Raw genomic sequence first — 16243 nt, forward strand, 5'->3', positions numbered from 1 at the left:
CCATGTGATTGGAGCAGAGATCAGTGTTCACTAACACAAAGCCCAGCCCCCCACAGTTAGTAACACGCCCCTAGGAACACTTAACCCCTACACTGCCACCCCTTGGTTAACCCCTTCACTGCCACTGTCATTTACACAGGAATCAATGCATTTGTATAGCATTAATTGCTATAATTGTTAAAAAAATTTATAAAAATGCCATAAAACTATCCCCTATTTTGTAAACGCTATAACTTTTGTGCAAACCAATCAATAAACGCTTATTGCGATTTTTATTTATTATTATTTTTTTTTTTTAAATATGTAGAAGAATACGTATCAGCCTAAACTGAGGGGAAAAAATGTTTTTTTTATATATTTTTGGGGGATATTTATTATAACAAAAAGTTAAAAATTTAGCGTTTTTTTTTTTTTTTTTCAAAATTGTCGTTCTATTTTTGTTTTTAATAAAAACCGCAGGGGTAATCAAACACCACCAAAAGAAAGCTCTATTTGTGGGAAAAGAAGGACGTCAATTTTGTTCGGGAGCCACGTCGCACGACCGTGCAATTGTCAGTTAAAGTGACGCAGTGCCGAATCGCAAAAATTTGTCTGGTTTTAAGCCAGCAAAATGGTCCGGTCTGAAAGTGGTTAAATACCACCAAAATAAAGCCTGTGGGAAAACAATTATAAAAATGTTTTATTTGAGTACAGTGTTGCATGACCACGCGATTGTCATTCAAAGTGTGAGCGCTGAAAATTGGCCTGAGCAGGAAGGGGGTGAAAGTGCCTAGTAGGGAAGTGGTTAATTTGAACCTTTCATAATCCACTTTTTTTAAGTATGTTGTGTGAATGGGAACACGTAATATAGTGCAGCTTTCCTCAAACTTTTTGTTTTAGTCAAGGCACCCTTTAAAAGTTTGCATTGAAGTCTAAAATGTTAAAGGCTAAAGTCACCTCTTTTATGCAGGTAAAAAAAAAAAAAAGTCTTTTTTATTATTATAATTTTTTTTCTAAGCAGCCTGCAAAGCGTTGCACCCACGATTAGCAGATCACAGGCGCAATCTCAGGCTCCTGCAGATTCTCATGATAGCTGTCTGCCTGTACCTCCTATACAAGCAGGTTTTTATCTGGGAGCAGGAAGAATCCGTGAACTACATGCTCAACTGGCACTCTCATAATTCATTGAGAAATACAAGCCGTCGGCTGCAATGGGTGGCAGCACTTGTAGTCTATCCATTCACAGGAAGCTGAATATGTGGATGAGGCCGAGCTGTTTTTACATTGTGACAGTGGGTGCAAGGAGAAGATCTAGACGTGGGGGTGCAGATCCTGGAACATGTTACACGAGCCACTCAAAAAGCGGGTGGAACATGTAACGTGTTCCAAGGTGAATTTACCCTTTAAACAAAAGTTTTACATATCGCAGCAGCATCCACATACGTGGGCCAGCCAACATACAATTTATTTTTCTACCTTTGCAAACTGTTACTGACTAGTAATCGAGTGTTTTTCTTCTCCCTCCATTTCCCTAACTCTCTCTAACGTGATCCCTTTGCTGGTGGAGAGGGGCAAACAAGGATGCTGTACAGGCAGGCACCTGATGTCCTCCTTTAGTCATTGGTTGTTAAACTGAATTTCACCCAAAAGAGGAAGGTCTGCCTCCTCCACCCCTTCTCTTTAAGTTTTGACACTCTATTTTTTGGTGGGAGGGGGGAGCAAGTACTTGGTTTTGGCAAGTGCCTGCTCCCACTTTCGGTTGGATCGCCATGGCCATTCGAGCGGTAGTTTTGCCCCCCCCCCCCCCTACAGCCTTCTGGGACATGTCACAGGTCCCAGAAGGCTGCTGGACCATTTCCAAAGTGCAATGCAGCATGCATGTGCAGTGGGAAGCCGGCTTTGGAGCCCCAAGCAGTCACAGCTGGTTTGCTAATGCGCCGGGGACCCAAAGACCAGCGAAGAGTTGGCTCGGGTAAGCACTGCGCTGGATCCCTGGACAGGTAAGTTTACTTTTATTAAAAGCCAGCAGCTGCTGGCTTTTTTTTTTCTTTTTTTTTGGGTGAGGAACTGCTTTTAAGATGCCGGTAGCTGGCCAGCTCAGTTGGTTGTAATACTGCACAATAAAACATGTGCCTTTATGTAACAAAAAGGCAGACTTGATCCACCTTGCTGGCTTGTTAGCAATTTTTACTCATTTTTACCAAAGCACCCCTGAAGAACCAAGACGGCACCCCCAGGGTGCCACGACATCCTGGTTGAAATGGCTGCTTTAGATGTTTTTTTTTTTCTCAGATTTGGCTGCAGAAGTGAGAGTACATTTTTAAGGTTAATTTTAGTGCGATTTTCACTTTTCAGTGCGTGCTTTAGCTAAACTATTGTGCACAGAGAATCTCAAAGCTGAAAAAAGTTTATAGCTTGTATTTTGTTTTCTCTTTTTTGATCAGGTACAATTGGATACAATCAGAGGAACAGAATTGACACATTGATGTATTTGCTGGCATACCCTCAGCGGCCAATGGTGAAAACAAAGACCATTGAGCTTATAGACTTTGAGAAACTTCCTGCAGGACAGAATGCTACAGTGGCTGTGATGAGCTATAGCGGGTACGACATTGAAGATGCCCTTGTGTTGAATAAAGCTTCTCTAGATAGAGGTGAGTAACTTTTCTTATATTAACAGATTCAACCCTGAATACTAACCTTCCAATGACATCCAGAATTATCTTGTACTTTCCTCTCCAGCCTGACCTTCCTGGAAAATTCCTTTTTATTGGATTTTAGTTCTTATAATCATGGAGGTGCATAATTACGTGTGGGAATTGTGCAGTCTGCCTAAAAACACCATTCTTCCAGACTGACATCCATACATTAAGGCGTTTTGACATTTGCATAACTCTTCAAAAAGAAATAACCCAATGCTTGCATCAGTGCCGGGGGCTCTTTAGAGGAGTACTGAGGCATGATACTATGATGTTTTCATGAAAACACTTCCAAATCTTATTGCACTACACAGAAGCACTGAGACCAAATTATGTCATTACTGCACCTGAAATGTATGTAACGTAAACAGGATTTATTTCAAATCTTCATTAGCACATTAAGCCCCCCCCGAACTTGACTCCCCATTTACCCACAAAGGTGGCTGATGCTTTCGCTGCCTGCCATTTTTATTTTATTTATTTTTTTCGTTTTATTGCCTCCAGTGTTCCAAATGCACAGGTTTGTAGGTCTCCATTGAACCCTCTCTGTTCTTCTAGACCAGGGCATCATTTTCTCAGTTCATGTGGCACAAGGTGCTAGAGGTTTTACTCAATCTTCTACACCATTTCCAAACCCAAAGGGAGCATTTCCCCCATAATAGCTCTTCAAAATTCCACATGGAATCTACCAAATCTGTTCTTGCCTCCCTTCACCAAGTACTGTCTGGATTTGGGGACAATAAATAGTCTTCCTTACATGTCTTTCTGGCACATCAGTGATTCCTACTCTTTGCTGTGGGACTCCTGCATTACCAGTTTGTGGCCCTGGCCTTTGACCCGAAGTTTCAGTGCTGCAAGAGAGTAGATTGGATCCTGTCCTGGCCAAAACTTCATCCTCCAGCCTTGTCAGACATGTACATCCCAGGCATAGCCAAAGGACTAGGCCCACAGTGCCTGGATACAGAGGTGTATCAGGACCTGTGTCACAGGTCCTAGATGTGGATTTTCTGTCTTCCAGGTTCAACAGACTGGACAGGTCTATCTCTTGGTGCATGGATACTCTAGCAGAAGCAGTGGATGCTCTGGTGGTTACACGGGATCAAGGCACACCTTGATCTATGCCTTTCCTTCCTTGAAACTTCTTTCTTGTCTGCTTTTAAAGGATTGAACTAGAAGCCATTACAGGGATTATTTCTGTGCTGGAATGGTCCAGGCAGATGTGGTACGTTGATCTGGTCTGACTCCTAGCAGATGATCTAAGGCCTCTACTAGATCATCATGATCTTCTGTCCCAGAGACCAGTCTGCTATCCTGTGACACAGTTGCTAACTTTTAACTACATAGACATTAAAGCCCTGGTTCTTCTGCTGTTCATTAAAAAAAATTTTTTTCAAAGGGTAGAGTAACACTTATTCTTATTCAGTTGACCATTTAGTACAGTGTAACATAAGTGGGTACAACAATAGGTTACAATTAATAAGAATAATAACAAAATACACTTGGTTTGCAAGGTAACAAATCTATTCTGAGTCCGATCCATGGGCAATAAAAAATGTGAAAAACTATGCAACGCTATGGGAATAACATATGCTTAGATACTCAATGGGATAAAATAACCACTTCCCGACTGCGCTATAGCCAAATGACAGTTACAGTGCTGTTCAGTTCTGGGAGGGCATCTATTGCTGTCCTCCCAGAACTGTGCCTGCTGCGGAACACACATTGCACTCTGTGGTCGCTGTGTCTTTCGGACACAAAAAATCGGGGTAAAGAGCCAATCACAGCTGCTCTTTAGCATGTGATCAGCTGTGTCCATTCACAGCTGATCACAATGTAAACACACTTGCCAATTTTTGGCATTGTGTCCTGATCATCAGTGCAGCCCCAATGGTGCCCGCAAGTGCAGCCTCATCAGCACACATTGGTGAAAGGAGTAAAATTACCTATTTGCAAAATGTTATAATAAAAACGAAAAAGAAAAAAAAATCTTTTTTTTTTTTTATTTTAGCAAAAAAAAAACCCAGTGGTAATTTAATACCACCACAGAAAGCTCTGTTTGTGTGAAAAAATTACAAAAGTTTTTCGTTTAGGTATAGTGCTGCAAAGTGTTTTGGTGCTGAAATTTGGCCTGGGCAGGAAGGGAGTAAAAGTGCCCAGTAGGCAAGTTGTTAAATTGTATCTAGGGTCAAAATGTAAAATCATGCATTAATCTCCACATTGTATTTTAATTATTTCTGGCCTACTTCTATTAATCTGAACAATCCTTAAAGTTTAACACGTTTACTTCCTTGAATTCTGTGACGCTTATTCACTATGGTTATGACTTGGCTTTCTGCTTACACGTTCTAAAAAGTGTACCTTGAGGTCTCATCTGAGCTTCAGGCAGTTCCTAGTGTTTAGTTTGTTTTGTTTTTTGCTTTCTTGGGCCTGTTAGTTGTATGCTTTTGGACACCCCAAGATTTTAAATGATAGGTTTACCATATATATATATATATATATATATATATATATATATATATATATATATATATATATATATATATATATATATATATTATTACCTGAACTTATTTAAGATTTTCTGTGTCCCTCAATTAAAATAATTTTTTTTTTGTACTTGCTGCAGATTTCCTTTCTAGGAGTCCCACTGTTTATGATTATGATTTTGGTATTGCTTTGCTACAAGGCATGCTAATAGCAGAAGGGTTTATTCTGTGCAGGCGTACACTTTTTTTTTTTTTTTTTTTTTAGAACTTCTGTAGGTTGCATTAGGCTGGATTCACACCCATGCATTTTTAGCGCATTTTGAAGATTTGCACTACAGTCCATTAAACATGGTTTCCTATGGAGCACATTCTGTAGTGCAAATCTGCAAAATGCAAAAAGCACAAAAAATGCCTAGGTGTGAATCCAGCCTTATAATTCAAAAATGTATTACTTCCAATGTCCCTCAATGGACTCCAAGAAATAGATTTTACACTAGTCCAAGTTTTACACGAGTACAAAAATCCTATTTCTCACGGGTAGCAGTAAAAGCTTGCATATGTATGCACACATTTTATCTCTTCACTCTTGTTTTCTTGGCTTAGATGAAAGTGTCATTTTTCATGCAGGAAAAAAAAATTGGTGTACATAACTAAAAAAAAAAAAAAAAAAAAAGACAGGCACCTGCTATACATTGTAGAATAGGTATAGGAGATAGCAGTGTCTGAAGACCCCAAGATCAATTTGACATGCCAGACAGCTTTAGCCAGCTAAACAAACTCAAAGATGACACATGCACACACAAAATCAAGCTTCACCACTTCTCAACAAAAGAATGGCACCTCCAATTACCATCACTGAATAGACAGAAGCCTCCATCTCATTGTTCAATGAGATGAAACCCGGGGTCCAGAAACCTAAATAAAGGCCTGTTTTGCTCTCAACACTCCTCTGCCTAGTGACATGTATGACGATGGCACTGTTGCACCCCTAGCACTCCATACAACTTAAATATAACTTTTGTTGCCCAAGAAAGCATCCTACAGCACAACGTAAAGACACCTAAAAGAGCTGTGTGGATGTACACTGCCTATCAATTGGCCATAGAATCCGCACAATAGACGAAGAGAAGCAAGTTTTCATTTTCTTAAGGGTTCTGTTTTACCAAAGAGAGTAAAAAGAAACCCCCACTTATTTAATTCCTGTCGTATTGACTGAGCCGCAAAGGAGAAAAATGGGTAACAGCAGACGCTAATGTGTAAGATACATTTCTGGGCATAATTTTACAGCAGCCTGGCAACCGATGCAACCATCTTGTCTAAACAAGGAATAAAAGGAAAACGAGTGTGCTGAGTGGTGTAAAGGTGATCTGTGCCTTTTTTTTGACCAGGGCCTAATTTATTTCTCACTAATTACTAGTTCGCCCTCTGTCCAATTAGCTAGACGATGAAGGTGAGAATGGAATTTGCTTTGCAAACCGTAAATGGTAACATTGTTATCAAACTGATGAACATAAATAGACAGCAAAGCTGGAGTCGCATGGACCTCTAGTATGGTGTTTTCAATGTTAGGTGTGGTCACAGTGTTAAGATTTAAGTAATTTTTCGTGTGATTTTTCACAGCCCTGTGCCATCATATTTCTATTGTATGTAGTTCTCTTTTAGATAATTATCTCAGAAACCGCATTTTCCTGAGTCAAAAATCAGTAGATTTGTGCAGCTGGGATCACAGGTATTTACAAATAACTGCCTCGGCTGATCAGCATGTGCAAAGAAATGGCAGGCTGAGCAGAGTCGTCTTCGTGCGTGTTCGCAAGTATCTGCATATCCAGCAGTTACCTGTGGTTAGGGATGGATGAGCGACCCTGGATGCTGGGCATCTGTGAATACATGCAAACAGCAACGGCTCCACTCAGCATGTAATGTATGCATATGATTGCCTTTGTGAAGGAGGCTTAAATATAGACATCGGTACCTTTTTAGTCACTAAAGGGAGCTCAGTGGCTCTCACCTAATGACAGTTGAGATATGTTATTAGCCATGCAGGAGGTTCCGTTCAAGAGACTGTTACCAACCAAAAAAGAAAAGTAAAAGCACAGAAAATATATATCTTAAAGCGCAGCTTCACACAACAGGGGAAGTTCCACTTTAAGACCTCCTCCCCGCTCCTCTTCTCCAAATGGCACTTTTTTGAGAGGGGAGCTGGTACCTGATTTTGACAGGTACCCGCTCCGCTCCCACTTCTGCCTGGATCGCCTAGGTGATCCAACCGGAAGTCCTTCACTCCCCCTTCCTCCCTGCAGTCATCTGGGAAACGTCACAGTTCCCAGAAAACTGCGGGATCAGTCGCAATGTGCAGCACGGCTCGCTCATGCGTAGTGGACACCCAGCTATGAAGCCGCAAGCAGTCCTAGCCAGGTGCCCACAGTTGAAATGCTTTTCGGTGGGAAGCTAAGATCGAGGGAAGTGACAGCTCAGGTGAGCACATCGCTGGATCCTGGGACAGGTGAGTGTGTTATTAAGTCAGCAGCTACAGTTTTTGTAGCTGCTGACTTTTAACAAACTCAAAATGACTGCTACTCCTCTTTAAATGCTTTCTAGCACCGTTTTTATCTTTCCATAAATTATTTAATCTCTTGCAACATGTTTTTGAACTTGATGAATAATTTGATTACTTCAGTGAAAGTTAATTCCCTAGCACTATGTCTGTAGTATGTCTGGGGGGCTCTTTCTACCAGACTCTCTAACAGAAGCCCTCTCTGATGGGCACGGCGAGGCTGCAATGTTGGGCACGGCGAGGCTGCAATGTTGGGCACGGCGAGGCTGCAATGTTGGGCACGGCGAGGCTGCAATGTTGGGCACAGTGAGGAATTATACTTTGAGAGAGCTTCCTGATGACGCAAAATTGCGTAGAAGCTGTGGGAGACGCATTTTCTTCAAGGAATAGCCAGAAACAGGTTGGCCGAGTGGAGGGAGGAGAGCACCACCTGCGGAACATCATTGGCTTGCCCTTTTCCATGCTGGTCCCATATGGCTGGATAAGCTTGGTGTCGGCTAATAGACACACTGAAATGTGAGTGCAATATGTTTTAAAATAATTTCTTAATTAAAGGTGTTACGGTTTTACACTATGTTGGTCTTATTTACCTTTTGTATGAGCATACGGAAATTGAGGAATTGCTAACGGGAGAGTTGATTGAGGATTGGTTATCCGTTGAATGAACCGAAGGCTTATTGTGTGGTGAAGTCTGGTGAGTGCCCATTCTTTAAGGTGGTGGTGGTGGCACGATCTTGTTTTTTGGTGATGCGTGTGGATCACCCATCAGAAGGTGAACGTGAACTAAGTTGACACAACGGGAGCTGATAGAAAAAACCATTGCATAAGAAGGACTATGATTTAATGAGATATGAACTTACACGAAATTTATGAGGTAATATAATTAGTGATTCTTTGTATTTTTTATTTTTTTTGGGGCGATTACTTCTGTGACAACAGAGGGAGTGATTGTAAATGAGTTTGATACACATTTGGTTAAAGTATTTTTTATAATTTGGGGGGACTACTAGGAGGCGCAACCCCCAAGAATATATTGTTCACCAGAGCATAGCAGGTTGCCACTGGAGTCCTCTTCCACTCCTCCATGATGGCACCACAGAGCTGGTGGATGTTAGAGACCTTGCGTTCTGCCACCTTCCGTTTTGGGGATGCCCCACAGATGCTCAATAGAGTTTAGGTCTGGAGACCTGCTTAGCCAGTCCATCGCCTTTACCCTCAGCTTCTTTAGCAAGGCAGTGGTCATCTTGGAGGTGTGTTTGGGGTCGTTTATCGTGTTGGAATATTGCCCTGCGGCCTAGTCTCCGAAGGGAAGGGATCATGCTCTGCTTCAGTATGTCAGTATGTTGGTGTTTTAAGGTTCCCTCAATGAACTGTAGCTCCCCAGTGCTGCAAGCACTCATGCAGCCCTAGACCATGACACTCCATCACAATGCTTAACTGTAGACAAGACACACTTCTTTGTACTCCTCACCTGCTTGCCGTCACACACACTTGACACAATCTGAACCAAAACGGTTCAGTCTTGGCCACCGTGCTACAGCTTAGTTTAAGGGTCTTGGCAATCCTCTTTTATAGCCTAGGCAAGGGGTGTCCAACCGCTGGCCCGCGGCACCCTCCAATGTGGCCCCACATGTCTTGCTCTGAGATGGCAGGTCGGCAAGCCCAGATCGCGTGTTCCCGACACGCCATCTCCAAGCATTAGTGCGAAGAATGGAGCCGCCGCTAGAGGAAGCAGAGCGCCAGCTCCTTCACAGGCGGAGTGATACCAAATGTACTCTGCTTATGACAGCTCTGCTCTCTACTGCAGCTGCATGCTTCTGTCATAAATATGCTCATGGATGGCGGGACGGCACACAGGAACCTGCCATCTGGCACAGCAGTACCAGCCACTAGTACCAGTCATTGGTATCAGTACCCACCAGCAGTACCAGTGCCCGCCATCAGTACCAGCTAGCAGTATCATCCAGAAATACCCGGCAGCAGTACCAGCCAGCAGTACCCACCGGCAGTACCAGCCAGCTACAGGAATCCTGAGGAAGAAGTGAAGATTGAGGTCAGTTGAGGAGCAGGTAAACCTCTGTGCATCAGTGTGAAAGCAGCCTTAGGCCCCTTTCACATGATCAATCCGATTGGATCCGCCTGTCTGTTTTTCAGGTGGACTCAAACGGACTCTCCATTCACCTCTATAGAGCGGCAGATGTAAACGGACTTGAGTCCCCTTTTTTGTCTTGGTAGAGTGGACATACACCTGCCATCCCCCCTTTACGCTCATTGTGGCCCGCGATCGGTTACCAAGTATAGAAAGTGACCCTCAAAAGGTTGGACACCCCTGGCCTAGGCCATCTTTATGTAGAGCACCAATTCTTTTTTTCAGATCCTCAGAGTTCTTTGGTATGAGATTCCATATTGAACTTCCAGAGACCAGTATGAGAGAGTGAGAGCGATAACCCCAAATTTAACACCTGCTCCCCATTCACACCTGAGACATTGTAACACTAACGAGTCACATGACACCAGGAAGGGAAAATGGCTAATTGGCCCAATTTGGACATTTTCATTTAGGGGTGTGCTCACTTTTGTTGCCAGAAGTTTAGACGTTAATGGCTGTGTGTTGAGTTATTTTGAGGGGACAGCAAATTTACACTGTTGTACAAGGTATGCACTCACTACTTTACATTGTAGCCAAGTGTAATTTCTTCAGTGTTGTCACATAAAAAGATATACCGTATATACTCGAGTATAAGCCGAGATTTTCAGCCTCTTTTTTGAGGCTGAAAGTGCCCCCCTCGGCTTATACTCGAGTCATCGCTGTCTGCCCGCTCGATCAGCGTGTCGAGCAGACAGACAGCGGCCATTCTATAATTCAAAAGCCGCGCCTCCGGCTCCGCCTTCGCCTGTGATAGGCGGAACACTGAATTTCCCAGCAGCCTGTGTTCCGCCTATCACGGACATCGTATCATCCTCGTACTACGGACGAGGATGATACGATGTCCGTGATAGGCGGAACACAGGCTGCTGGGAAATTCAGTGTTCCGCCTATCACAGGCGAAGGCGCGGCTTTTGAATTTTACAATGGCCGCCGAGGCGCCGACGAAGAGGGCACGGGACGGAGGCAAGGCAAGGCACGGCACGGCACGGGACGGGACGGAGGCAAGGCAAGGCACGACACGGGACGGAGGCAAGGCACGGGACGGAGGCAAGGAGGCAAGGCACGGGACGGAGGCTCGGGACAAAGGCTCGGGACACAGGTAGGCTGGACACACACACACACACACACACACACACACACACACACACACACACACACACACACACACACACACACACACACACACACACACACACACACACACACACACACACACACACACACACACACACGGATGGATGGAGACACACACAGGGATGGATGGATGGATGGAGACACACACACACAGGGATGGATGGATGGATGGAGACACACACACACAGGGATGGATGGATGGAGACACACACAGGGATGGATGGATGGATGGAGACACACACACACAGGGATGGATGGATGGACACACACACACACAGGGATGGATGGACGGACACACAGGGATGGACGGACACACAGGGATGGACGGACACACACACAGGGATGGACAGGCATGTCTCACCCTCGGCTTATACACGAGTCAATAAGTTTGCCAGTTTTTTTGGGGGTAAATTGGGGGCCTCGGCTTATATTCGGGTCGGCCTATACTCGAGTATATACGGTAATAAAATATTTCCAACATTTAAGGGCTATACTCTTTTGTGAGATACTGTTGATAAAAAAAAAAAAAATTGGTGTTTAGTTTTTAATGTACAGACTAACAGATAAATTTATTCCCTCTTAGGCTTTGGGCGATGTCTCGTCTACAAAAATGCTAAATGCACTCTGAAGCGCTACAGCAATCAGACATTTGATAAAGTTATGGGACCCATGTTGGATGCCACTACACGCAAACAAATATGGAGACATGAAATTTTAGATGCAGACGGAATTTGTTCACCAGGTAAAGAATCCAGCTGTCACAAAAAACCTTTTGCGTTTTCATGCAATATCTCTTCTGTGTGTCAAAAAGTAAAGAACATTCTTCACATTTTGTGTATATAAAAAATGAACCTCTCTTACTGGCCATTATTTGTCTGCTAATGTACCTGTTAATCCTGATAGAAATTGTGTGAGCTAATAACTACCTGTGCTGCTTGGTTACCAGTTAGATCTTTTCCCAGCTATTTCTGTGAACTAAAAAACACATTTTCATGTTCAGAAGAGGAATGCGAGAGGTGTCCTGTAGTCCTACCTTAGGGTGACAAAACTGTTCCTCTATATATGCAGGACAGTTGAGTGAGCTTTGTCACCCTAGGACAGGAACAGTTGTTGCATTTTTGTTTTTGGGTTGTAAATGCTCTTTAAACTATACATTTACGTTTTAAATAAAGAAATGCACATTTATTTTAGAGGTAAAAAAAATTGCATTTATTAATTTTTGAACCTGTAAAGTATTGCACCAGTGATCAAAAGATTGCTGGTGCAATGCAGGTCCCCTGCAGACCTGTCGGTGTATTTGCATGTCCGCAGATCCTGTATGGGCAAGCAGATACACTGACAGGAAAAATCAATTGCTACGATAGCGCTCCACAGCGGCTTGGTAGTCCATTGAGTACTACAAGCTGTCATCTGTAATGGATGTCTGTACATGTAGTTCATTAAGCCAAAGAACTCTGAATGAATGATGAGGTCATGTGGGCGGAGCCCCGCATGGCCATGCTGATATAAAAATGTTTTTTAAAAAACCTGACAGCTAGTACGTGGAACTTCTCCCTGTACTGCTGTCACAAAGGGGGGAGGGGGGGGGGTTGGATTGGGAGCGGCTGCAACATTGGGAACATGTTACATGTTCCACCCTAACAATGTGTGGAACATGTAACGTGTTCCCAACGGTGAACTTATCCCTTAACCCTTTTACTGCTGGCCCTGTAAGTACTACACCATTAACAGGATGTAAACAAATGGCTGCAATGTGTGCAGTACAATGATGCTGTGCAAGGCATGGTATCTCTAAGCAACCAGGATTGGTTTATTGCATTTAGATGATTTAAAGGGTAACTCCACTTTAGTGGGGGAGAAAAATAGCAAAGAAAGAAAAAATATAGTGTATACAATTGCTATACAAGCCATATTGTAATTGTTGATAAAAATTACCTTTCCTTTTCAGTCTGAAGCTCTGTAATTTTCTGTAAATGCAATATGGCTACCTGGAGGTATTCTGTACACATAATGTGTACTGATTACCTCCAGAAACATAATTTCCTCCTTGTGTGATTTGACTCACCAATTTTCCCAGAAGTCTACACTAAGATTAAAGGCAGAATTCAAACACCCCCTACAACAAAAAATGTAATTTTTTGTTGAGATACTTTCAATAGGAAATCACGTCTAAAGGGATGCAAGCCCTGCAATTTTCCTCATTTAGTACCCTGCAGGTGCACAGCTCATTGATAATTATGAAACCACTCCCATTACTCACTTTCCCACATGGATGCAGACAAACGCACTGGGATTTCTTCAGAATAACAAAAGGTTTATTTTTTTATTTTTTTTTCAACAAAAGTGGACTTGCACTTTAAAGATAACATTTTCTGTGGGTTGCTGCTCCCTGTTTTAAAACCTATTATATAAGTCCATTACATGCATGAAACTAAGGAAACTTACAGGAGCTTCAATTTGGTACAGATTATACAGCTGAATCGTTATGTAAAATTTTTGCATTCAAGAACTGTTATAACACTTGTAAGCCTCATGCACGCGCCCTTGTTACATGCACAGTCCCAGTAATGAGATTCTCGGGATCCACTGCTGCCGCTAAGGTATATAATAAAGCACCTAGATGCTCACTGATGAAATGCACTTTGAACGCACACTACCTGTGCAAGGAGTATATGTTGGCGTTCACGTGAATGTTTTTTGCAACCAATTGTGCACAACCGTCTACAGCTGCCTCTGCTAATGCATCTCTATGGGAAGCTGTAAGTGGTGGCAGCAGGTCCCAAGAATATCATTATGCAGGCTCTGCTGTACAGTCGTGTGCATGAAGCCTTAAAGTCTGACTCCACACTAAAAGGAAAATCCTAATTGAACTTTATATGAACTATATATGTTATAGATTGTAGGTTGATACATTTTTCAATAGCAGTTCCATTGTTACCATGCCCTTTCTCAGGCTGACTCCTGAATGGGAGGGACTACCTCCATTATGGCCACCTAGGCAATCCCTTGTTCAAAGCAGTCAGTGCTTAGGCGGTATCTCAGGGCTAAAAATCCTGCTGCAGGGATGCTTAAAATTTGACTTGTGCAGTTTTTTTTTATAACCAACGAATCAGTCATAGAAGCTGTTAATAGCGTTTCAAGGGGCATGTTGTGCACCAGTAGTGTATAGATACACCACCATATTGCAAGGAAGCAACATTACATACATAGTTACATAGTTAGGTTGAATAAAGACACCAGTCCATCCAGTTCAACCTGATTGTCTACAAATGTCCCTATCCCTTTACATCGCACATTCACATCAGTCCCTACCCTCAAGGTGCCAACAATCCAAGGTCCCCATTCATATACTAGGGCCAATTTTGGACAGAAGCCAATTAACCTACCTGCATGTCCCACGAAGACACAGGGAGAACATGCAAACTCCAGGCAGGTAGTATCGTGGTTGGGATTCAAACCAGCGACCCTTTTTACTGCTAGGTGAGAGTGCTACCCACTACACCACTGTGCCACCTAAATATCTTCCTTTCTTTTATTTTTTTTTACGTTTTAGAAAATAAAAGTAATGAAGGTTGAAGTGGAGAAGTATTTTTAGTAATTTTACTGTATGAAATGGTTTGTACAATTAGGGTTTTGTTTTTTTGGCCAACGACGAGCTGACCTTTTTAGTATTGAAAATTGTCTAATAGTGCACATTTCTGTGATTAGGAGAAAAGGTGGAAAACAAGCAGGTTCTGGTGAATAAATCCATGCCGACTGTCACCCAGACTCCTCTAGAGGGCAGCACTGGGCCGCAGCAACCACAATATAAGGACGTTCCTGTAACGTAAGTCACTTTGCCAACTTTTGTCTTTTGTGCAAGTAAAGACAAATGCCAGATTGCAAACTTAACAGGCTTTCTACCTACATGTAATCTCCCTGGTGGGGGGTACCTGCTTAAAGGGGCTGGTGGGGAGGCAGGGGGTCTGTGTGAGGCTGAGATGCAATTCTTAATGTCCAGCAAAACACAGGTTTAGACCGCCAGAGGATGTAAACTGTGCTGGACAAGATCATTTTTTTTAATGTGGCATTTTTAGCAACTTTAGGTTTTGTTTTTTACTTTTTTTTTTTTTTTTTTTAAGTTCCGTTACTCCTTAACTACTTCCATACTTGGTATTTTCACCCCCTTCCTGCCCAGGCCAATTTTCAGCTTTCAGCGCTGTCACACTGTGAATGACAATTGCGTGGTCATGCGATGTTGTACCCCAATTAAATCTTGATAATTTTTTTTCCCTACAAATAGAGCTTTTTTTGGTGGTATTTAATCACCTCTGTGTTATTTTTTGCGCTATGAACAAAAAAAGAGCGACAATTTTGAAAACAAAAAAAATATATATCTATTACTTTTTGCTATAATATCCCATTTAAAAAAATATATATATTTTTCCTCAGTTTAGGCGGATATGTATTCTTCGACATATTTTTGGTAAAAAAAAATAAAAAATCCCAATAAGCGTATATTGATTGGTTTGCGTAAAAGTTATAGTCTACAAAATGGGGGATTTGTTATTTTTTCTTACTACTAATGGCGGCGATCTGCGATTTTTATTTATTTTTTATTTATTTATTTTTTTATCGTGACTGTGACATTGCAGCTGACAGATCGGACACTTTTGGGACCATTCACATTTATAAAGCGATCGGTGCTATAAAATATGCACTGAATAGTGTATAAATGTGACTGTCAGGGGAGGGATTAACATTAAGGGGTGCTGCAGGGGTTAAATGTGGGTCCTAGGGAGTGATTCTAACTGTGGGGAAGGGGACTGATGAGGGGAGGAGACCGATCGGTGTTCCTCTGTGCAAGGAAAATCCGATCAGTTCTCCTCTCCCCTGATATGATGTCGATCTGTGTGTCTACACACACAGATCCACGTCCCGACTCTGTTACCGGCAATTGCGGGTGCCTGGCAAACATCCCGCCCGCTGGGCACGCACACCGGGTCCCCAGCGATGTGGCGCGCGCTCTCCACAATGCCGGGAAGCAGAGGAGGTCATTTGACGCCCACCCGGAGAGAGGAACAGTTCCTGCTGCCATAGTTTTACAATATGTCATTAGGTAACTGGTTAAAGTGGTATTAAACGTAAGAGCGAACATTTATTTTATTATATTGCAGCTTGCCTAGGAGGGGATTTCCCTCTTTGGAGATATTTCCTCTCTGTGTCTCTGGGACAGGAAGTAAATGGAAATATTCCCAGGGGA

General features: G+C 42.7%; 1 protein-coding gene across 1 annotated transcript in view; it reads left to right on the plus strand.

Moving 5' to 3' along the window:
- The window catches only part of POLR3B (RNA polymerase III subunit B), a 157526-nt gene that overhangs the window by 105099 nt on the left and 36184 nt on the right, over positions 1-16243 (plus strand). The window contains exons 20-22 of the mRNA XM_077468461.1: positions 2424-2633; positions 11585-11743; positions 14710-14827. Of these exons, the coding sequence (XP_077324587.1) occupies positions 2424-2633; positions 11585-11743; positions 14710-14827 (487 nt within the window). The remainder of the gene's footprint in view (positions 1-2423; positions 2634-11584; positions 11744-14709; positions 14828-16243) is intronic.

This window comes from Lithobates pipiens, unplaced genomic scaffold (assembly GCF_037356315.1).
Source record: "Lithobates pipiens isolate NorthernLeopardFrog02 unplaced genomic scaffold, aLitPip1_a1.2 Scaffold_8, whole genome shotgun sequence".
Taxonomy (NCBI): Eukaryota; Metazoa; Chordata; class Amphibia; order Anura; family Ranidae; genus Lithobates; species Lithobates pipiens.